Source organism: Oncorhynchus clarkii, chromosome 18, assembly GCF_045791955.1.
Source record: "Oncorhynchus clarkii lewisi isolate Uvic-CL-2024 chromosome 18, UVic_Ocla_1.0, whole genome shotgun sequence".
Lineage (NCBI taxonomy): Eukaryota > Metazoa > Chordata > Actinopteri > Salmoniformes > Salmonidae > Oncorhynchus > Oncorhynchus clarkii.
In genome coordinates, this window is record NC_092164.1 from 18691624 (window position 1) to 18716161 (window position 24538).

General features: G+C 47.3%; 1 protein-coding gene across 4 annotated transcripts in view; it reads left to right on the plus strand.

Moving 5' to 3' along the window:
• The window catches only part of LOC139373150 (vang-like protein 1), a 46473-nt gene that overhangs the window by 15169 nt on the left and 6766 nt on the right, over positions 1-24538 (plus strand). The window contains exons 3-7 of one of the 4 annotated variants that reach the window (XM_071113296.1): positions 1231-1360; positions 10402-10833; positions 11151-11326; positions 23485-23645; positions 23752-23790. In XM_071113296.1, coding sequence (XP_070969397.1) covers positions 1231-1360; positions 10402-10833; positions 11151-11326; positions 23485-23645; positions 23752-23790 — 938 coding nt within the window. Of the gene's footprint in view, positions 1-1230; positions 1361-5763; positions 5989-10401; positions 10834-11150; positions 11327-23484; positions 23646-23751; positions 23791-24538 lie in introns of those variants that run through there. The other 3 variants (XM_071113297.1, XM_071113298.1, XM_071113299.1) reach the window with 3 other exon arrangements.

The following is a 24538-nucleotide window of genomic DNA, read 5'->3' on the forward strand; positions in this document are numbered from 1 at the left end:
AAGGAGTGGAATAAAGAATGCTTTGCCACCTTTAGACTCATCAGTAGGTAAAGGCCTGATCCCCTAGTCCTCTACTTCCCTTGTCCCCTAGTCTCCCACTGCTGGCTTGCCTCAGCAGGGTTGGTCCTGGTCGATCCCTGTCTGGGAGACCAGATGCTGCCGGAAGTGGTGTTGGAGGGCCAGTAGGAGGTACTCTTTTCTCTGGTCAAAAAATGTTTTATCCCAATAACCCAGGGAAGTGATTGTGGACATTGCCCTGTGTAGGGTGCTGTCTTTCGGATGGGACGTTAAACGGGTGTCCTGACTCTCTGCGGTTACTAAAGATCCCATGGCTCTTATTGTAAGAGTAGGGGTGTTAACCCCGGTATCCTGGCTAAATTCCCAATCTGTCTCTCATACCATCATGGCCACCTAATCATTGCCAGTTTCCTATTTGCTCCTTCATCACCCCGTCCTCTGTAACTATTCCCCAGGTCGTTGCTGTAAATGAGAATGTGTTCTCAGTCAATTTACCTGGTAAAATAAGGGTTAAATTTAAATTAATGGTACTCCATTCCCCTTGTCCTCTATTCCCCTGGTCCCCAAGTCCTCTATTCCCCTGGTCCCCAAGTCCTCTAGTCCCCTGGTCCCCTAGTCCTCTATTCCCCTGGTCCCCTAGTCCTCTATTCCCCTGGTCCCCTAGTCCTCTATTCCCCTGGTCCCCAAGTCCTCTATTCCCCTGGTCCCCAAGTCCTCTATTCCCCTGGTCCCCAAGTCCTCTATTCCCCTGGTCCCCAAGTCCTCTATTCCCCTGGTCCCCTAGTCCTCTATTCCCCTGGTCCCCTAGTCCTCTATTCCCCTGGTCCCCTAGTCCTCTATTCCCCTGGTCCTCTAGTCCTCTATTCCCCTGGTCCTCTATTCCCCTGGTCCCATAGTCCTATTTTCTGACTCAAACAGCGTCTGAGTTTTCACCTAAGCCCCTGCATACGTTCACTGTGAGAGAATACTCATTAAAGACATTCTAAGTAAAAGCCAGCAGGATTATGAAGACTCCTATAACCCTGTTGTTGCTGATGCTATGGAATAAAAGAGAGAATGAAAATCAAAGAGAGAGAAATAACATGAGGCTCGTACTGGAAATCCCGCCTGTGGCAGTCCGTTGCTATTCGCCACGCCGACATGCACTCTTCCTATCCTCTCCTCTGGTCTGCTGGTTGTCATGGTAACCCCGTACCTGTCGTTATTTCTCAGGGAGCGCAGCCGCGACCACCACAAGTCACGCAGCAAGGATGGCAGCCGCTCGGAGAAGTCTGTCACCATCAACGCACCACCAGCAGAACCGCTGCTGGGAGACTCGTCTGTACTGGGGGAGGAGGTCCAGGTAGGCCAATCCCTGCTCACACAGCCCACACAGCCCAGACAGCCCACACAGCCCAGACAGCCCACACAGCCCAGACAGGCAAAAAAACACATTGCTAGAAACCCTCCAAATATGAACTTGGCCTTTTTTTCCCTCACATGACAACTCCTTAACTTTTACATTTCTATATTCCTATGTTTTATTACCCTGATTTGTATTTATTGTGCAATGCCTCATTATGATGGTAATTTAATCAGAAAGGCACGGGCACATACAGTATGCGTCGGTGGACAGCTCAGCTCACGTGGCTGTTTATCCGTGCTTGTAGTTGGATTTATGGTAAACAACTTCTTTGTAATACAAATGAATGCATCAAATGCACATGTATAAATCCAATCGTGGGAGCAAGTCAATCTATCCACCAGCCGGTCCGGACAAGCCCTGTGCCTTTCTGGTTGAGCTGAAGACTTCACAGGCCTGTTTGAGGCTTTCAGATCACACACAGTGTGTTTATGTCCCTTTTTTTGTGTTGTACAGCTAGTGCACATAGTCTCTGGTGTTAAACACTAGGCATCTTGGCTTTACGGGTTTCAGGCTTTGGCTGATAAAGTACTGCTGGAAGTGGGCTTTGAGTGCTAGGTCTGCCTGGCCCTTGAAGAGAGGGAGGGAGGGAGGGATATAAAATTAGATGTTAACAGCAAGACAGACCGTTGGACAGATCCAGATGTGTTGGCTTATACACAGATTTTGCCGTCCACGTGCAAATTCTATGTTCACTACAGTAGAGTATAGCGCAGAGCAACACTACCACTACCAGCCCTTCTCTCACCATGACACTAACCCTTACTGACCCACTTGGCAAACTCCTTTGCGGTAAACTCCCTGCGGTAATGCTGATGGGTGTATATGCCCTGGGGGGGAAGAGCAGTAGCCAATGCAACTATGCTACAGCCAATGCTAGCTAACCTGTAGCAACCATCCCATATCTATCTTGACTTGAGTAGCCTAGCGAAGCTAGCTAAGCTATTTGAGGCCACATGATGCACTTTCCCCCCCAACCCCATTCAGATAAAACAACAGGCTACCTGTTGGTAGTTCGTTGTAGCCGACTACTTCACATTTGGCTAGCTTTTACTTCTGTAATTGTATTCCATCTTGCATTGCATTAGTGAAAGGCATAAACAAACAAGCTACATACCTGAAGGCACCGGATGGCTACCGGTCTTTTTATGGGTCGCACCATAAACTACATTGAAAAGTTTGTTTTATTAAATAGTCATTAGACAAATACAATGTCACATCACGTGTCACAACAACAATGTCACATCACATGGATATTTTAATTTAATTTAGAAAGCTTTTTTCAGTGTTAAAATAGGCCTATAATCATTTTTTGCCTGCTGAAATGAATACCCATATTCAAGTGTTTGATGACTAACATCCGTTCGGGTATTTTCGTATATAGTAACCGTGCACATCCCAAGTACAGACATTCACATGTGGCCGGCTGCACAACGTCTTAACGATGCATTGGACCGTCATTTTGACTCTGGAGGCATATTTCCTGGAAATATCTATCCAGACATACTCACATGCTTTTCATCTTGTGTAATTGATTAGTGTGTGTGTCTGGGGTTTGGCTGTAGCGCTGTGTATGTGTGAGTATTTTCTGTGTTTTGACACTGTGTGTGTACTGTGCGGTGTCTTTGACACGGTGTGTGAGCCCAGATGCAGGGGCTTGTGTTTGTCAGGAGGGTGCCAGCCCTCAGCAAGCTGTGGCCCTCTCTTACTCTGCTATAACCAGCTCTCCAGAATGAATTGTTTTTTGTCAGGGTGCTTGTGTGTGTGTGTGTGTGTGTGTGTGTTTCGGGTTGTTTGCTGTTGAGCTTGTCAGGGAAAACTTGTTGTGTGACACTGAGTAAATACTTCATACTGTAAGCTATACTTTGTTTGTCATTGTGCGTTTGGGTACAGAATTTGAATTGGCAAATCAGGTCGTTGGTCTCAGTATGCTCCATTTTTTTCTCATCATTTTGTCTTGACAGTTTTATGAGTGTGCAGTTCTTGGTGATTCTGCAGTGAAGTTTGAACAGAGCTGTTTGCTACTATATTGAACGGCTGCCATTGAGGGAACCAGTCCACAGCTCCAGCCTCCAGGCTATGCTAGTGCGCTAATGCTCAACCCTCTCCAGTCGAGAGAACAGTAGCGGTCCCTATTCGTCTCGACTACTCATGTGTATTTATGATACATTATATCAGTGTTGTAACGGTAGATTGTAGATGTGGAATGGGGACTTCTGAAGTACTCGTCTCTGGCATAACAGAGTTGTGCAGCTGTGAGTTGTGCAGCTGAGGAATGCACTCTAGGTCCTCACTGCTCTACCATTATGTGAAGTGGCACCCAGGAGAAACATGATATATTTATATATGTAAATAAAAGCCAGGAAGCATTCTTTGAGAATGAACAACCCTCCACCTCCCACCTCTCCTGCTGACACAGACAGCTGTTTGAAAAGAGAAAGTGGATCTAACTTTATTTATAGTTCACGGGATGTCAATGAAGTCAGAAGTCTTATAGAACCCAACAATTTGACACTGTGTTTGTGTGCGCCTCTGTGTGTGACTCATTCCAGGCCTCCAGCTCAAAGCTTGTTTGTGTCATGTAGGCTAATTCTGGTTTGTAAAGGCATATTACACAGGTTGCTGCACATGTTCACGTCTGTGTGATGATCGTGTACTACCTAACCTCGGCATTGAAGTGAATAAGAATCTGGCTTAAAGGAGTGGGACATTTATTTTTTGGGGCTGCCAATTGGTCGTCGTGTCATTTACTGCAGGCGAAAGCCAAAGGGGGCAGATGTAGTTCCTGCCAGTCCCTCAGAATGGAGGCAGTGCCAATCAGACATCAAACCAAACTCTGCCAGGCTCTGATCCCCCAGCCCCATAACAAGCACCTCACTACTGTACCTCCCCACCCCTGTCTACCCCCCCTCCTCTCCCTCCAGCTTAATTCTGCCCAATTACAGCAGCGCCTGTCCTCTCAGATGGTAAAGAGGTACCAACACGACTACACTGTATTTCTAGGCGGAGTGCATGTACTTCGGTGTTGGGGATGTGGTACAGTAGTAGCGATTTCGGGACCTTGGATGTGGCGCAGGGCTTGTTCTCATGTCTTCTCCTAACCCCATGTTGAGCCTCTGCTTCTCCACTAGTTGAGGTCTCTCTAACAAAATGATTCCATGTTTCTGTGTTTTTGATGTTCTTGGAAGTTCCTTGCTCTGCCACGGTTGTCCTGGGGTTGAGGCGAGTTCCTTGCTCTGCCACGGTTGTCCTGGGGTTGAGGCAAGTTCCTTGCTCTGCCACGGTTGTCCTGGGGTTGAGGCGAGTTCCTTGCTCTGCCACGGTTGTCCTGGGGTTGAGGCGAGTTCCTTGCTCTGCCACGGTTGTCCTGGGGTTGAGGCGAGTTCCTTGCTCTGCCACGGTTGTCCTGGGGTTGAGGTGAGTTCCTTGCTCTGCCACGGTTGTCCTGGGGTTGAGGCGAATTCTAGGTCTATGCAGGAGACAAGTGGTCGATGAAGGCGCTTCTTCACACAGGAAGTGAGTTACTGTGTCCACTCCAGTCCTTTTTTGAGATCTGCGTTTTACTTGAATCTGTAGAGTATCTATGAATCTTTTTTTATTTTTTTATGACATCTCCATCTTTTAGTAGCAAGGCATCTTCTAGCGGTGGTGTGACTGGTTGTTTTGTCATCCTCCATAGAGGCTGCTATAAGCCTGCAATCCAATGTCTATGAACAGTTAATCCGTACAAAGACTGTCGTCGTCACCGTGTGTTCATTGGCTGGCCCGGACCGCCCAGGTCCCTTGTCAGGCCCTTCGCTATTGGCCGCAAGTCGTGACACTGTCACCGTAATGCTCAGTGGCTCAGAAGGAATGGACGGAGAGTGGTTTTCACTGGAGCAGGCAAGGATGAGCGGAGAGAGACAGAGCGGGACAGAATGAGAGAAGTTGCCCCAGGGAAGTGAAGGAATAGAAAAATAGCGTTTAAAGATGGGATGGGGGGGTATGGGGGTGGCAGGCAGGAGCCCTCTGAGCCTAATTGGTTTGTTATTTTGTTTGCTGTCTCTCTGAGGGGCACAGCTGCTTGTTTAATTTACCCCCCCCCCCCTTCATCCTCCACTGGCCCTTTCACCCCCCCCCCCCCCATATCTTGCTGCTATTAGGACATCCCATGTGATGTCTCTCTCTGTGTGTGTGTGTGTTGCTTTTCATAGCCTGTACATTAAACCCAGAGACACACAGCCCATACAGAGGAATCTCTCTCGGGGCGTGATGGGGTGATGGAGATCTAGTGGTGAGGCTGCAGCAGGGTAGCGGTGGAGGCAGAGAGGTTGTCTCAGCGTGGAGAGATGCACTAGCTGGATCTTCATGGCCAAGCTTCTCCCTGTCCTGGCCGGGCGACGCTGTTACGTGTAAAAGTTAGCTGTTTCGACATGAGCTCTCCGCTCTCTGCTTTGATGGAGACTATGGAGGTGATGATGGGGATGGAGGAGATGGCGGTGGAGACCTCCAAGGAAGAGGACGACTCCAGCGCTCCACCTGGGGACACTCCTACTCTCAGCCCAGGGCCATGCACAGAGTCAGGCCAGGTAAGACACAGTAACCACGGACTGTGTGTTGGATGGCCAATGGCTGTAACATTTCCTTCTATCCAAGAGGATGTTAAAGGTCTGGATACAAGGAGTTGACATGAATGCAACTGGCAAGTCATTAGTGTTCAAGTAGCGTGCGTGCATTTGTTAAATACACTGAGAGACAGTGGTTTTGGTGTAGCTGTTGTGGTCTGTGAGACCACTGTTTTTAGAAGTGATTTCAAAATGGCCGGGGTTTTTTGTTTTGGAGGGAGAAATCTGCTCTGTGATGACAAAGCTGGAATCTTATGGTCCTTTTACATGATGTTCAAAATGAGCTGCATCTCACGATGTGATAGGAGGGTTAGAGGACAAGTGTTTAGTTTAAATAGAAGTCATTTTCCCTGGAGAACTCCTATTTAACCCTACTGGACTCTCTTTCTGGCAGTCTGAACTCCAACGTTGTTCCTGGCTGTTCCACCTATTTCCTCCATGTTAGTGTAGAACATTGCTTCTGCCCACCTCCCCTGCCTCTCTGTCTTGACATGTAATCGGCAGCTTTGTTTGCTTTGCGTTGCTTGTCACGGCTGTGGTTGGAGCTGGATGTGAACGGCTTCAAGGAATGCCCTCTGTGCGTTGCTATATTTACACACAGAGACACCGCTCGTCTCCCAGGAGTCTGTGTGCTTATGCTCCTACTCAGTTGCACAACGGAATGCATTCAACCTGAAATGTCTTCCACATTTAACCCAACCCCTCTGAATCAGAGAGGCTTCCTTAATCGACGTCCATGTCATCGGCGCCCGGGGGGGAGGTGTTGTTAGGGGGGGTTAACTGCCTTGCTCAAGGTGAGAACGGCAGATTTATTTCACCTTGCCCGATCGGGGATTTGAACCAGCGACGTTTAAGTTATTGGCCCATCGCTCTTAATTGCTAGGCTGCCTAGCGTGTGTTAGATTGTGTAGATGTCTTATTGCTGAATAGGTTTGGCCAGTTCTACCCAGTTTCTCAGCACTCAGAATATAAGTGTTTTTATGCACCTCTCTCTCTTTGTTTCTCTCTCTGTCTGTCTGTCTGTCTGTTTCTCTGTCGGTCCCTCCCTCCGAATCCCTCGATCTGTTCAGATTTCACAGGAGTTCTCGTTGCCATTGGGATGTCAGTTTTGCTCGCGCCCCTCTATCCTGTGTCCTCTCCTTTCAATGGCTACCCTGTCCCCTCCCATCTCCTCTCCCCTCTCTTTCTGAATGTGTAGCAGCGTGTGGGAGAGAACATGTCAAATTGGATGTTTCAATGGCTATTCAGCTGACTCCCCCCCCCCCCCCCCCCCCCCCACCACCACCACCATAGAGGTGTTGGTGAATCACCACAGGTTTCTGATTAGGGTGGATGTTGTGGATAGGCCTGACAGGTGTGTGTGTGGGGGGGCACAGGGAAACCCCAGGCAGGCTAGGGCCCAAACTTCCCCATCCAAAATCTCCATCTTAAACCAGCGCTGGTTGGTACGGGCCAACCAATGGAAAACCCTTAATGGAGTGTTTCTCTAGATCACTTCATCAAAATGAGATTGATTTAAAATGGGTTTTTCATTCTCTATTTGGAATCATTCCATTCATGGAAGTCCTTCTCTCTCTCTCACTCTCTATGTTTTGAGGAATCCATTGCCACTCCATGGTGAGAGCATGAAACAGGATTTCTTCAACATCCTTTAGTGTTAATGAGGGCTCTCTTACACATACACACACTCTCTCCCTCCTCTTTCCTCTCCTCTCTCCCTTTCCCCTACTCTCACACACACATAGTTGAGAGCTGCATCAATTCCCTTGCCTCTCCTCCTCCACCCGCTTCCTCACTCATTACTGTGGCAGGTTTGGATTTTGTAGGTCAAGTACTGAACCTGGTGTGTTTTCTGTGGACACACTGCTCTTCCTGGTTCAGTGGGCAGGTGGAGACTAGAGGATCTCAGTGCTCTGGCTGTGGGCTGTGGTGGTAGAGTCAAGGTGCTGATGCTCAACACCACCTGGAAACTACACAATGGGGTCAGCTGACTCCTATAACAAAAGCACAGCATGGAACTGTTGAAATGGCACTGAAATATGTTCCAGTGTTGAATGGTGCAATTCAAGCCAGCCATGTGACCTGAACATTCAATCAGATGTGGATGTTTGTTTTCCACCGAAATGCAAATGTGCAGTTGCATAACAACCGCCTATGTCTTGACCCTGTGTCCTCTTCACCCCAAAGGTCATACAGCTGCGCCACACTGTGATTTACAGCCCTCCCATTGGTCCATTATAAGGATTATTCTCTGGAGGCCAGGCTGACTAGACTAATGGCTATTTACGACCGTTAGGTTGTGTTATCGGTCAGGATTGTATCAGGAATGTTATCCGTTAGGTGGGTCAGTTTTACTGTTTCAGATAAGAATCTGGACATTTTGACTGTGTGTTGTCAAACCCTCCCTTGGACTGCTTGAATTGGCAGAAAGTAATGATATGGGAGGATTCATTACTAAAAGGATGGACGCACAGCTTGGAATTCAGCCTGTAGGAACGGAGGAGCGACAGAGGTGTAGTTTCTATTGTGTACACATCACCAACAAACTAACATGGTCCAAGCACACCAAGACAGTCGTGAAGAGGGCACGACAAAACCTTCTCCCCCTCAGGAGACAGAAAAGATTTGGCATGGATCCTCAGATACTCAAAAGTTTCCACAGCTGCACCATCGAGAGCATCCTGACGGGTTGCATCACTGCCTGGTTTGGCAACTGCCGGCCTCCGACCGCAAGGCACTACAGAGGGTAGTGCGTACGGCCCAGTACCAAGCTTCCTGACATCCAGGACCTCTATACCAGGAAAGGCCAAAAAATTGTCAGACTCCAGCCACCCTAGTCATAGACTGTTTTCTCTGCTACTGCACGGCAAGCGGTACAGGAGCACCAAGTCTAGGTCCAAGAGGCTTCAACCCCCAAGCCATAAGACTCCTGAACATCGAATCAAATGGCTAACCAGACTATTTGCATTGTCCCCCCCTGTTACTAACTGTTATTATCTATGCATGGTCACTTTAATAACTCTACCTACATGTACATATTACCTGGACTAACCGGTGCCCCGGGACATTGATTCTGTACCGGTACCCCCTGTATATAGCCTCGTTATTGTTATTTTATTGCTGCTCTTTAATTAGTTGTTACTTTTTATTTTATTGACTTTTTTTTGTTGGTATTTTTCTTAACTGCATTGTTGATTTAAGGGCTAATAAGTAAGCATTTCCACTGTAACCTGTTGTATTCGGCGCATGTGACAAATACAAATAGATTTTATATGCCTCACTTGGTTCTCTCTGACTTCATTCAAATCTGAGCTCCTTTGAAGTTGAACACAGTGTGATAACCATGATGGGTTGTCTGTAAGTGGCTTGGGATAGGGACATCAAATACACTTCTAATGTATTGAACCCACAACAGCAACACAATGTAATAACCATGGTGGGTTGTCTGTAAGTGGCTTGGGATAGGGACATCAAATACACTTCTAATGTATTGAACTCAACAGCAACATTGAACTAAATGTAGTTTGTCTCTGGACACTGCAGTAGGAGCTGGCCTGATTACAGTGGGATATTAACTGTGGATGCTGCATCTTTCCGACTGGGATAAAGCTTGGCCTTCTATTGTTCTGCCTCCTCCTGCCCATCCTGTGCTGTTTTTAAATACCCCCCCCCCCCCCCCCACACACACACACACACACTGTGCAGTCCCCTATCGCAGATGGATGGTAAATGCATCCTATATGAATTCCCTTTTTCTCCCTTCCGTACTATTTTTAGCTGCCTGCTGATTTCAAATTGGAGTCCTCTGCTGAGGAAATCATATCGGGCTCCATCTGTTGTCGTTGGGGAATGAGGGAAAGAGCATCTAGACAGACCAGAGACTGTCTGTCCAGTCTCCCCGTTGGTTTCTATTGGGCAGTCATCCCTGGCAGCTCAGTTAGCAGGCTACACTGTGGGCATGTGTTGGTACAGTGTTATAAAGGCTCTTATCTGTGTTGTTTTTAGTAGCTCTCGCCAGCCACAAATGACCTTTATTATCTGTTGTTGCCAGAAAACACAGACGTCAGCGCCTCGCCTCGCGTACCCCAGTTGGCAGTCACTCCATTCGCTGTTTTCTTTTTCCATTTCCTGTCTTTCTCTCTCTCGTTCTGTAACTCTTTGTTTGCTCGTCCTCCCCTCCCTGGTTGACTTTTGAACGGAAATGAGCACAGCTTTAAGCTGTCTATAGAAATGAGCCTAGAGTAGACAATTCCAGCCTGACTTGCCAGATTTATAACTTTTCCTGTCACTAATACATTTGACTCTAGTAGCAACATGCTCATATGCTACAGTATTTAACACTGACTCCTCTCTCTTTCTCTCCCCCCCTCCTCCCAGGATGACAACTGGGGCGAGACCACCACGGCCGTCACGGGGACGTCGGAACACAGCCTGTCCCAAGAGGACATTGTCCGGATCACCAAGGACCTGGAGGACAGCGTGGGCCTGGACTGCCGGCGCTACTTTAGCCTGACCCTGGCTGTGGTTCTGGGCCTGCTGGTCTTCCTCACTCCCCTGGCCTTCCTGGCTCTCCCCCACCTCCTCTGGCCTGACAAGCTCCTGGTGTGCGGCACGGCCTGCGAGGGCCTCTTTATTTCTGTGGCGTTTAAGCTGTTGATACTGCTGTTGGCCGTTTGGGCGCTGTTCTTCCGGGCTCCGCGCGCCGGCCTTCCCCGGGTGTTTGTGTTCAGAGCGCTGCTGGCCGTGCTGGTGCTGCTGTTCGTCGTGTCCTACTGGCTGTTCTACGGCGTGAGGATACTGGACTCACAGGTACAGCACCAGTGTTTGTAACGCGTCTAATTACCGGTCACCACATCTGCCTCTTCAAGTATTCAGTTTGTACGTCATTGCTTTCATCTGTGTCAATCTCTTGTCATGAATGTGTGTACCACAGGAGGTTGGTGGCAGCTTAATTGGGGAGGACGGGCTCGTGGAAATGGCTGGAGCGGAATAAGTCGATTGTTATATTACATATATTACATTCCATTCGCATTATTATGAGCCGTCCTCCCTCAGCAGCCTCCACTGGTGTGTACCTATGTAGTGTGTTGACACTAGCACATGCTGGGTTGTTTTGTTGTTCCCAGGATGAGAACTACCAGGGCATCGTGCAGTACGCTGTGTCTCTAGTGGACGCTCTGCTCTTCATCCACTACCTGGCCATCGTTCTGCTGGAGCTCAGGCAGCTGCAGCCCGCCTTCTCTGTCTGCGTCACGCGCTCCACCGACGGAGAGGCACGCCACTACAACCTGGGCCAGCTCAGGTGAGACGCGGAGGGAGATTGAGAGGGGGAAGGGAGAACGGAAAGGGGGAGGAAGCGAGAGGAGAAAAGTCCTTGAAAGTAAGACGGGACAATTCAGTGGGTATAGCAGGCTGAGGAGAAAGAAAGAGAGAGAGAGCAGAGAAAAGCCAGCAAGTAAGAAGTGTGAGTAAGAATCTCGTGTGTGTGTGTGTGTGTGTGTGTGAGTAATAAAAGGACTTAGTCCTTTTGATGTGCCGTCTGACTGTACCAGGAAGACGTTTTACCTTGCTGAAAGATATAGTAAGACTGTCAAAAGGCATCATAATTGTATACATGGTCATTTCACAGTCCATGGTGTGCTCTCTCTCTCTCTCTCGCTCTCTCATATCCCCTTTTGTGAGGGCCTCAAACATATGCTGGTATTATGCTGGGGCCCTCTGGTTCACCTTTGTCTACCTCAGTACAGTGGCAGATGATGGACATGTAAAGTGCTTTAGCCTCTGCTTCACTAGTGTTGTTAGAGGCTGCCCTGGGGCTGTTGTCGCTCATAAAGCGCCTTGCTATTTTCCTCAGCTGGCCAACGCAGCAGCACTCTGTCTGTATGCGCTTGTAAACAAACAGCTAATTAGTGCTCCCTACAGGCCACACTGGGCATCTGGTCAGAGAAGATTCATACCATACACACTCATAATACACACACACACACACACACACACACACACACACACACACACACACAGATTCTCAGGTTCAAGGGGAGACTGGGTGTGTTTTCAGACATTTTCCCAGGCCTGTCCTCCATTCCCAGGCAACCGGGGAGGACATTCCTCTGTGCAGGCAGGCTGTATGTGTCTGGCAGGCAGACTGTCTGGTCTGGAGGCCTGTTCTTCTGTCTGGCTCTGACCTGGCCATTCTTTGATGCCAATCTCAGGCCTGAGGAAGTGCTCAAGATCCTAACACCAACATTACCAGAGATTCACCTCGGCAAGAATCCTTCTATTCTCCTCATTCTGTCCCTTATCTCCAGTGTGGCCTAACATAACAAGTCGCTACTTATGGTAGAGAAGAGCCACAGGCAACCGAGGCACAGTGAGGCTCATATCTAGGCCAGTGTTTGGGCTTTATTTGTTTGTCTCCTCTCTCTACTGTAGTTTAATAATTGATCAAAGTACCGAGCACCGGAGAGCCTGACTGCTCAAAGTGCTGCCTTCATCACAATGGGTGTATATAGTGTAGTTAACTTTAGGAGGTTGGTTTAGTAGTTTGTACTTGTTTTGTGCTAATGCACAATTGTGTGTGTCTGACGAAACGTCTTCATACAGTATGTATAGATTAATGTGGCGTACAAAGTGGTTTGGGTTTTCCTGTGTGTCAACCCAGGAGTATTATATCTTTAAGTGTATTTAAAACTTGACAAAGTTGTTTTTCAGTGTGCCTTTGTTTTGGAGATGTCAGAATGTGTCTGTCTGTCTGTGTGTCTGTGTGTCTGTGTGTCTGTGTGTCTGTGTGTCTGTGTGTCTGTGTGTCTGTCTGTCTTACCAGTGGTGTCTGTCTGTCTGTCTGTCTCTCTGTCTGTCTTACCAGTGGTGTCTGTCTGTCTGTCTGTCTGTCTGTCTGTCTGTCTGTCTGTCTGTCTGTCTGTCTGTGTCTGTCTGTCTGTCTTACCAGTGGTGTCTGTCTGTCTGTCTGTCTGTCTCTCTGTCTGTCTTACCAGTGGTGTCTGTCTGTGTCTGTCTGTCTGTCTGTCTGTCTTACCAGTGGTGTCTGTCTGTCTGTCTGTCTGTCTGTCTGTCTGTCTTACCAGTGGTGTCTGTCTGTCTGTCTTACCAGTGGTGTCTGTCTGTCTGTCTGTCTTACCAGTGGTGTCTGTCTGTCTGTCTGTCTTACCAGTGGTGTCTGTCTGTCTGTCTGTCTTACCAGTGGTGTCTGTCTGTCTGTCTGTCTTACCAGTGGTGTCTGTCTGTCTGTCTTACCAGTGGTGTCTGTCTGTCTGTCTGTCTGTTTTACCAGTGGTGTCTGTCTGTCTGTCTACCATACCAGTGGTGTCTGTCTGTCTGTCTGTCTGTCTGTCTGTCTGTCTGTCTGTCTGTCTGTCTGTCATACCAGTGGTGTCTGTCTGTCTGTCTACCATACCAGGGGTGTCTGTCTGTCTGTCTGTCTGTCTGTCTTACCAGTGGTGTCTGTCTGTCTGTCTGTCTTACCAGTGGTGTCTGTCTGTCTGTCTTACCAGTGGTGTCTGTCTGTCTGTGTGTCATACCAGTGGTGTCTGTCTGTCTGTCTGTCTGTCTGTCTGTCTACCATACCAGTGGTGTCTGTCTGTCTGTCTGTCTACCATACCAGTGGTGTCTGTCTGTCTGTCTGTCTACCATACCAGTGGTGTCTGTCTGTCTGTCTACCATACCAGGGGTGTCTGTCTGTCTGTCTGTCTACCATACCAGTGGTGTCTGTCTGTCTGTCTGTCTGTCTGTCTGTCATACCAGTGGTGTCTGTCTGTCTGTCTGTCATACCAGTGGTGTCTGTCTGTCTGTCTACCATACCAGGGGTGTCTGTCTGTCTGTCTGTCTACCATACCAGGGGTGTCTGTCTGTCTGTCTACCATACCAGGGGTGTCTGTCTGTCTGTCTACCATACCAGGGGTGTCTGTCTGTCTGTCTACCATACCAGTGGTGTCTGTCTGTCTGTCTACCATACCAGTGGTGTCTGTCTGTCTACCATACCAGTGGTGTCTGTCTGTCTGTCTACCATACCAGTGGTGTCTGTCTGTCTGTCTACCATACCAGTGGTGTCTGTCTGTCTGTCTACCATACCAGTGCTGTCTGTCTGTCTGTCTACCATACCAGTGGTGTCTGTCTGTCTGTCTACCATACCAGTGCTGTCTGTCTGTCTGTCTACCATACCAGTGCTGTCTGTCTGTCTGTCTACCATACCAGTGGTGTCTGTCTGTCTGTCTACCATACCAGTGGTGTCTGTCTGTCTGTCTACCATACCAGTGGTGTCTGTCTGTCTACCATACCAGTGGTGTCTGTCTGTCTACCATACCAGTGGTGTGTGTGTCTGTCTGTCTGTCTCTACCATACCAGTGGTGTCTGTGTGTCTGTGTACCATACCAGTGGTGTCTGTGTGTCTGTGTACCATACCAGTGGTGTCTGTGTGTCTGTGTACCATACCAGTGGTGTGTCTGTCTACCATACCAGTGGTGTGTCTGTGTACCATACCAGTGGTGTCTGTCTGTCTGTCTGTCTGTCTCTGTGTGTCTGTCGGTGTGTGTGTCTGTTGGTGTGTCTGTGTATCATACCAGTGGTGTGTCTGTGTACCATACCAGGGGTGTGTGTGTCTGTCTACCATACCAGGGGTGTGTGTGTCTGTCTACCATATCAAATCAAATCAAATCAAATTTTATTTGTCACATACACATGGTTAGCAGATGTTAATGCGAGTGTAGCGAAATGCTTGTGCTTCTAGTTCCGACAGGGGGTGTGTGTGTCTGTCTACCATACCAGGGGTGTGTGTGTCTGTGTACCATACCAGGGGTGTGTTTGTCTGTGTACCATACCAGGGGTGTGTTTGTCTGTGTACCATACCAGGGGTGTGTCTGTCTGTGTACCATACCAGTGGTGTCTGTCTGTGTACCATACCAGTGGTGTCTGTCTGTGTACCATACCAGTGGTGTCTGTCTGTCTGTCTACCATACCAGTGGTGTCTGTCTGTCTGTCTACCATACCAGTGGTGTCTGTCTGTCTGTCTACCATACCCCTTACAGAGGGGGACAGTAGCCTCAGTGTGCTTCCTGGTTTCCCCGGGGGGGAATAGGAAGCACGTGGTACTCCCTCCCTCCCTGACTCAGTCTGCAACAGTTAAGTTAGCTCCCTGCTCTTCTTAACAAATGACACGAGACCCGGGGAGGAGGAGAGGGGAATGGAGGAGAAGGGGAAGAGAGGGGTGGAGAGAAAGATGTAAAGGGAGAGAGAGCCTGAAGGTACCACGTTCATCTGTACAAACAATAGTACGCAAGTAGTGTGCCTTTGTTTTGGAGATGTCAGAATGTGTCTGTCTGTCTGTCTGTCTGTCTTACCAGTGGTGTCTGTCTGTCTGTCTGTCTGTCTTACCAGTGGTGTCTGTCTGTCTGTCTTACCAGTGGTGTCTGTCTGTCTGTCTACCATACCAGTGGTGTCTGTCTGTCTGTCTATCATACCAGGGGTGTCTGTCTGTCTGTCTACCATACCAGGGGTGTCTGTCTGTCTACCATACCAGTGGTGTCTGTCTGTCTGTCTGTCTGTCTGTCTGTCTGTCTGTCTGTCTGTCTGTCTGTCTGTCATACCAGTGGTGTCTGTCTGTCTGTCTACCATACCAGGGGTGTCTGTCTGTCTGTCTGTCTTACCAGTGGTGTCTGTCTGTCTGTCTGTCTTACCAGTGGTGTCTGTCTGTCTGTCTTACCAGTGGTGTCTGTCTGTCTGTCTGTCTTACCAGTGGTGTCTGTCTGTCTGTCTGTCTGTGTGTCATACCAGTGGTGTCTGTCTGTCTGTCATACCAGTGGTGTCTGTCTGTCTGTCAGTCATACCAGTGGTGTCTGTCTGTCTGTCTGTCTGTCTGTCTACCATACCAGTGGTGTCTGTCTGTCTGTCTGTCTACTATACCAGTGGTGTCTGTCTGTCTGTCTACCATACCAGTGGTGTCTGTCTGTCTGTCTACCATACCAGTGGTGTCTGTCTGTCTACCATACCAGGGGTGTCTGTCTGTCTGTCTGTCTACCATACCAGTGGTGTCTGTCTGTCTGTCTGTCTGTCATACCAGTGGTGTCTGTCTGTCTGTCATACCAGTGGTGTCTGTCTGTCTGTCTACCATACCAGGGGTGTCTGTCTGTCTGTCTGTCTACCATACCAGGGGTGTCTGTCTGTCTGTCTGTCTACCATACCAGGGGTGTCTGTCTGCCTGTCTGTCTACCATACCAGTGGTGTCTGTCTACCATACCAGTGGTGTCTGTCTACCATACCAGTGGTGTCTGTCTACCATACCAGTGGTGTCTGTCTGTCTGTCTACCATACCAGTGGTGTCTGTCTGTCTGTCTACCATACCAGTGGTGTCTGTCTGTCTGTCTACCATACCAGTGGTGTCTGTCTGTCTGTCTACCATACCAGTGCTGTCTGTCTGTCTGTCTACCATACCAGTGCTGTCTGTCTGTCTGTCTGTCTACCATACCAGTGGTGTCTGTCTGTCTGTCTACCATACCAGTGGTGTCTGTCTGTCTGTCTACCATACCAGTGGTGTCTGTCTGTCTACCATACCAGTGGTGTGTGTGTCTGTCTGTCTGTCTCTACCATACCAGTGGTGTCTGTCTACCATACCAGTGGTGTCTGTGTGTCTGTGTACCATACCAGTGGTGTCTGTGTGTCTGTGTACCATACCAGTGGTGTGTCTGTCTACCATACCAGTGGTGTGTCTGTGTACCATACCAGTGGTGTCTGTCTGTCTGTCTGTCTGTCTGTCTGTCTGTCTGTCTCTGTGTGTCTGTCTCTGTGTGTCTGTCTCTGTGTGTCTGTCGGTGTGTCTGTCGGTGTGTCTGTGTACCATACCAGTGGTGTGTCTGTGTACCATACCAGGGGTGTGTCTGTCTACCATACCAGGGGTGTGTGTGTCTGTCTACCATACCAGGGGTGTGTGTGTCTGTCTACCATATCAAATCAAATCAAATTTTATTTGTCACATACACATGGTTAGCAGATGTTAATGCGAGTGTAGCGAAATGCTTGTGCTTCTAGTTCCGACAGGGGGTGTGTGTGTCTATCTACCATACCAGGGGTGTGTGTGTCTGTCTACCATACCAGGGGTGTGTGTGTCTGTGTACCATACCAGGGGTGTGTTTGTCTGTGTACCATACCAGGGGTGTGTTTGTCTGTGTACCATACCAGGGGTGTGTCTGTCTGTGTACCATACCAGGGGTGTGTCTGTCTGTGTACCATACCAGTGGTGTCTGTCTGTGTACCATACCAGTGGTGTCTGTCTGTCTGTCTACCATACCAGTGGTGTCTGTCTGTCTGTCTACCATACCAGTGGTGTCTGTCTGTCTGTCTACCATACCAGTGGTGTCTGTCTGTCTGTCTACCATACCAGTGGTGTCTGTCTGTCTGTCTACCATACCAGTGGTGTCTGTCTGTCTACCATACCAGTGGTGTCTGTCTGTCTACCATACCAGTGGTGTCTGTCTGTCTGTGTACCATACCAGTGGTGTCTGTGTCTGTGTACCATACCAGCAATATGTTTTTACCTCCAGGTATTTGACATCGTAGTTGTGGGTTTGTGAACCCACCTGCCTCCTCCATATGTTCACATCCACTAACACTCTTCATCCTGCTGTGGTCGTTTTCTCTGTATCAGTCTTGGCATATCCAGCACCACTCTGAGATGAATCCCAGGCTGTAATCCCTCTATACGGGACACATAGCTGCTGCTAACCTCTACAATACACCCTGCAGTGGTAAAGCTGCTTTATAACATACAGTGGGACACACACACACATACAGTGCCTTCAGAAAGTGTTCACATGCCTTGACATTTTCCACTTTTTTTTGTTACATTTGGGATTTGTCTTTTTTTTATCTATACAAAATACTAATGTCAAAGTGGAAGAAACATCTACGCTTTAAAAAAAAAAGATGAATGAAAAATAAAACATTAACTTGATTACGTAAGTATTCACCCCCTTGAGTCAATACCTTTGGTATCGATTACAGCTGTGAGTCTTTCTGGGTAAGTCTCTAAGAGCTTTCCACACCTGGATTGTACAATATTTGCCCATGTTTATTATTTTTGAAACTCTTCAAGCTCTGTCAAGTTGGTTGATGATCATTGCTAGACAGCCATTTTCAAGTCTTGCCATAGATTTTCAAGTAGATTTAAGTCAACTGTAACAAAGCCACTTAAGAACTTTCAATGCAACTCCAGTGTATAACTGGCCTTGAGTTTTAGGTTTATTGTCCTGCTGAAAGGTGAATCTGTCTCAGAGTGTCTGTTGGGAAAGCAGACTGAACCAGGTTTTCCTCTAGGACTTTGTCTGTGTTTAGCTCTATTATGTTTATTTTTATCCTGAAAAAGACCCCCTAGTCCTTGCTGATGACAAGCATATCCATAACATGATGCAGTCATCACCATGCTTGAAAATATGAGGTGGTAATCAGTGAGTGATGTTTTCTGTTGGATTTGCCCCAAACATAACACTTTGTATTCAGGACAAAAAGTTAATTTCTTTGCTACGTTTCTTGCAGTATTACTTTAGTGCCTTGTTGGAAACAGGAAGCATGTTTTGGAATATTTTTTATTCTATACAGGCTTCCTCCTTTTCACTCTGTCATTTGGGTTGGTATTGTGGAGTAACTACATTGTTGTTGATCCATCCTCCGTTTTCTCGTATCACAGCCATTAAACTCAGTAACTGTTTTAAAATCACCATTTGCCGCATGGTAAAATCCCTGAGCAGTTTCCTTCATCTACAGCAACTGATTTAGGAAGGACGCCTGTATCATTGTAGTGACAGGGTGTATTGATACACCATCCAAAGCATAATTAATAACTTCACCATGATCAAAGGGATATTTTTGTTTTGTAGGGACCTTACAGATAATTGTAAGTGTGGTACATATATGGGGTAATCGTAAAAAAAATCTGTAATTTTGGAATAATTTATAAAAACAAAATTCCAATTTGACATTGTGGGGCGTTGTGTGTAGATCAGTGGCACACAATCGAAATTGTATCCATTTTAAATTCAGGCTGTGACACAACAAAATGTGGAAAAAGGTTCTAAATACTTTCTGAGGCAACTGTGTGTGTGTGTGTGTGTGTGTGTGTGTGTGTGTGTGTACAATTGAAGTCGGAAGTTTAACATACACCTAGGTTGGTATGACATCTACTGTGTGCATGACACAAGTCATTTTTTGAGCAATTGTTTACAGACAGATTATTTCACTTATAATTCACTGTATCACAATTCCAGTGGGTCAGAAGTTTACATACACTACATTGACTTTGCCTTTAAACAGATTGGAATATTCCCAAAAATTGTCATGGCTTTAGAAGTTTCTGATAAGCTAATTGACATCATTTGAATAAATTGGAGGTGTACCCGTGGATGTATTCCAAGGCCAACCTTCAAACTCAGTGCCTCTTTGCTTGACATCATGGGAAAATCAAAAGAAATCAGCCAAGACCTCAGAAAAACAAATGTAGACCTCCACAAGTCTGGTTCATCCTTGGGAGCAATTTCCAAATGCCTGAAGGTACCACGTTCATCTGTACAAACAATAGTACGCAAGTATAAACACCATGGGACAACTCTGCCGTCATACCGCTCAGGAAGGAGAAGCATTCTGTCTCCTAGAGATGAACGTACTTTGGTGCAAAGAGTGTAAATCAATCCCAGAACAACAGCAAAGGACCTTGTGACGATGCTGGAGGAAACGTATCTATATCCACAGTAAAATGAGTCCTATATCCTGAAAGGCCGCTCAGCATGGAAGAAGCCACTGCTCCAAAACCGCCATAAAAAAGCCAGACTACGGTTTGCAACTGTACATGGGGACAAAGATTGTGCTTTTTGTAGAAATGTCCTCTGGTCTGATGAAACAAAAAATAGAACTGTTTGGCCATAATGACCATCGTTATGTTTGGAGGAAAAAGGGGGATGTTTTCAAGTCGAAGAACAGCATCCCAACTGTGAAGCACGGTGGTGGCAGCATCATGTTGTGGGGGTGCTTTGCTGCAGGAGGGACTGGTGCACTTCACAAAATAGATGGCATCATGAGGAAGGGAAATGATGTGGATATATTGAAGCAACATCTCAAGACATCAGTCAGGAAGTTAAAGCTTGGTCGCAAATGGGTCTTGCAAATGGACAATGACCCCAAGCATACTTCCAAAGTTGTGGCAAAATGGCTTAAGGACAACAAAGTCAAGGTATTGGAGTGGCCATCCACAAAGCCCTGACCTTAATCCTATAGAAAATGTGTGGGCAGAACTGAAAAAGTGTGTGTGTGAGCAAGGGGGCCTACAAACCTGACTCAGTTACACCAGCTCTGTCAGGAGGAATGGGCCAAAATTCACCCAACTTATTGTGGGAAGCTTGTGGAAGGCTATCCGAAACGTTTGACCCAAGGTAAACAATTGAAAGGCAATGCTACCAAATACCAATTGAGTGTATGTAAACTTCTGACCCAAATATATCTATATATATACAGTGCCTTGCGAAATTATTCGGCCCCCTTGAACTTTGCGACCTTTTGCCACATTTCAGGCTTCAAACATAAAGATATAAAACTGTATTTTTTTGTGAAGAATCAACAACAAGTGGGACACAATCATGAAGTGGAACGACATTTATTGGATATTTCAAACTTTTTTAACAAATCAAAAACTGAAAAATTGGCCGTGCAAAATTATTCAGCCCCTTTACTTTCAGTGCAGCAAACTCTCTCCAGAAGTTCAGTGAGGATCTCTGAATGATCCAATGTTGACCTAAATGACTAATGATGATAAATACAATCCACCTGTGTGTAATCAATTTAACGAATACTTTCGCAAGGCACTGTATATATTACATACATATTACATACATACTGCACTGCGATGAGGGAGAGTGTATATATCCATAATATCCTGTCACTTAGCCTGACATTTCCCCTGCGTCAGCACTAGGTGTGTAAAGTTGCATACCTCCCCCTCCATGTCACTGCTGTTAGGACGTCCCATGTGATGACTATTTCTTTCTCTGTCTCCTCACTCGCTCTCTCCTACTTACTCTTCCATGTGGAACGATACACAGCAGTAGACCTTTCTCATGGTGTAGTATCAATAGGGGAATAAGGAGGAGGAGAGGTTAGTAGAGAGGACTGTGTCTGTCTACAGAGGGGGACAGTAGCCTCAGTGTGCTTCCTGGTTTCCCCGGGGGGGAATAGGAAGCACGTGGTACTCCCTCCCTCCCTGACTCAGTCTGCAACAGTTAAGTTAGCTCCCTGCTCTTCTTAACAAATGACACGAGACCCGGGGAGGAGGAGAGGGGAATGGAGGAGAAGGGGAAGAGAGGGGTGGAGAGAAAGATGTAAAGGGAGAGAGAGCCCTTTGAAATGAAAAGCTTTGAGACAGGATTCAGTGTTAAATAAGAGGGGGGGATAGTGTTTCTAGAGCGAGGGAACTGTAGACTAGTCAGTTGAGCCGTGAGGAATGACCCTGTACTCCTGTAGGCCTGTGAAAAGCTGCTTGCATCTGCTGCTGCTCTCAGTAGGCCGAATGCAGTTACAATGCAGAGGAACCGGGGTCTGACTGTCTCAGCAGCGTACTAACAGGGCTTGATTGGATCAGTAGGCTACAATAAGCTACAGCAGAAAATTATCCCTGGCATTTCTAGATCAAAACCCTAACGGTCAACCTGGACTTGTGTAAAGGCACGTAAACAAAATGGATATTGTGTAGCTGGCTAATCAGCACTGGTACATTGATCACTTGACGACATGTCTGCATTGCCAATGGCTTAGAGATGGGTTCAGGCCATACTCAGTTGTTACGTAATGAATTGCTGAAGCACAAGAATAGAACACATATAAAAAGTCTCAACTGGTGAAATATTGCTGTCTTTGAGAGGTAAGACATGGCATGTTGTGCCGGGACATGACGTCCATGCTGCAGCAGCAATAGGGAGTAGTCTCTCTCTCTCCCAGCAGCGCTGTGAGGTTCTGTTCTGTGTTTATTTGCAGAGCCTAGGCAGCAGGGATATGGCCCTGTGTTCAGGGGGGCGGGTAATGATAACATGATGGTTCAAAGTAACAGTCTCTCACTCACACACACACACACACACACACACACACAGACGGACAGCTGATCGTCCTCACAGTGGCAGACCACATGTAACAACACCTGCACAGGATCTGTACATCCGACCATCACACCTGCGGGACAGGTACAGGATGGCAACAGCAACTGCCCGAGTTACACCAGGAACGCACAATCCCTCCATCAGTGTTCAAACTGTCTGCAATAGGCTGAGAGAGGCTGGACTGAGGGCTTGTAGGCCTGTTGTAAGGCAGGTCCTCACCAGACATCACCGGCAACAACATCACCTCTGGGCACAAACCCACTGTCGCTGGACAAGACAGGACTGGCAAAACGTGCTCTACACTGACTAGGCACGACTTTGTCTCACCAGGGGTGGTGATTGGATTTGCGTTTATCGTCGAAGGAATGAGCGTTACACCGAGACCTGTACTCTGGAGCGGGATCGATTTGGAGGTGGAGGGTCTGTCATGGTCTGGGGCGTTGTGTCACAGCATCATCAGACTGATCTTGTTGTCTTTTCAGGCAATCTCAGCGCTGTGCGTTTTACAGGGAAGACATCCTCCTCCCTCATGTGGTACCCTTCCTGCAGGCTCATCCTGCAATGACCCTCCAGCATGACAATGTCACCAGCCATACTGCTCGTTCTGTGTGTGATTTCCTGCAAGACAGGAATGTCCGTGTTCTGCCATGGCCAGCGAAGAGCCCGGATCTCAATCCCATTGAGCACGTCTGGGACCTGTTGGATCGGAGGGCTAGGGCCACCTCCCCCCCAGAAATGTCTGGGAACTTGCAGGTGCCTTGGTGTAAGTGTGGGGTAACATCTCACAGCAAATCTGGTGCAGTCCATGTGGAGGAGATGCACTGCAGTACTTAATGCAGCTGTTGGCCACACCAGACACTGACTATTACTTTTGATTTTGATCCCCCCTTTGTTCAGGGACACATTATTCCATTTCTGTTAGTCACATGTCTGTGGAACTTGTTCAGTTTATGTCTCAGTTGTTGAATCTTGTTATATTTATACACATTTTTACACATGTTAAGTTTGCTGAAAATAAACGCAGTTGACAGTGAGAGGACGTTTATTTTTTTGCTGTGTGTGTGTGTGTGTGTGTGTGTGTGTGTGTGTCACCCCCATCTTCTCCCCTCAGTGTCAGACCTTGCAGTGTCTGGTTTTCCTGTTTTTATCGATTGTGTATATATCTTTTTTTCACGGTTGATTCATTTTATGTTATTGATATTTTTTTATAGTCGTGGATTTTATTAGCTGATTATTAGCTCAATTATTTAAAAAAAAACTTATGTCCAGGTTCCAAGTAAATCTCAAATTCTCCTTATTCTTTGTCTGTGTGTGTGCGCAGTATTCAGCGGGCAGCATTGGCCATCATAGAGAACTACTACAGAGACTTCTCTGTCCACAACCCGGCCCTGCTCACCGCCTCGAAGTCCCGGGCCGCTAAGCACCTGGCCGGCCTCAAGGTGTATAATGTGGATGGTGAGTTCCCCACAACCCCCGCTACCGGTAAGTGCATGGAGACTCCTTGGGTTTATCTATACATGTTCTCTTATCTGTCCTTTGGGCTTGATGTTTGACTCTCTCCTCTTCTCGGCTGCTCTCTAACACCCAGAGGCCTTTAAAGCCAAACTGAAAGCTTACCTTTTGGACAGTAAGTTCAGTAGTTCTATAGAATAACTCTCTCACTAAAACCTGCATCTCTGAGCACTGGCTGGACTCACTGACGAACCCGCCTCTCTCTCACTGGAGCTGCACACCAAACCAATCCCCTTGCACACCACTTTAATCGGCATGCCTCATTGGTTTAGAGACACCGCTGTGAAATGATTTAACTCACTTGTGTAGGCCACACCCAAAGCATGTGATGTCACTTTCGACGTTGACCTAGTGACTACTTATCGCTGCATCTATTTACTAATGTTATACATTTTCACTTTTAGCTGAACATCTGCTTTGACTGTTTCTGATATGGAATAATACTTTTTTGAATTTGTAAAGAGTGAAATCTAATAGGATATCTGGAGAGAGGGAAACTAAATATATGCGTTTGTTTGAACATGTTTAGTTTTGAAGTGAAGATGCATCATGACTACTTCATGACTACTAAATCTCCTGTATTCCCCAAAAGTGCGCACACCCCCCCCCCCCCCCCAACCCCCCTTGTTCTCTCGTTCATTTTTTTCTCTCTCTCTCTCTCTGGCTCTTTCTCTCTTCCTCTCTCTGGTTCTTGCTCTCTTCCTCTCTCTGGCTCTTGCTCTCTTCCTCCCTCTGGCTCTCTTCCTCTCTCTGGCTCTCTCTGGCTCTTGCTCTCTTCCTCCCTCTTGCTCTCTTCCTCCCTCTGGCTCTTGCTCTCTTCCTCCCTCTTGCTCTCTTCCTCCCTCTATTCTATCTCTGCCCTC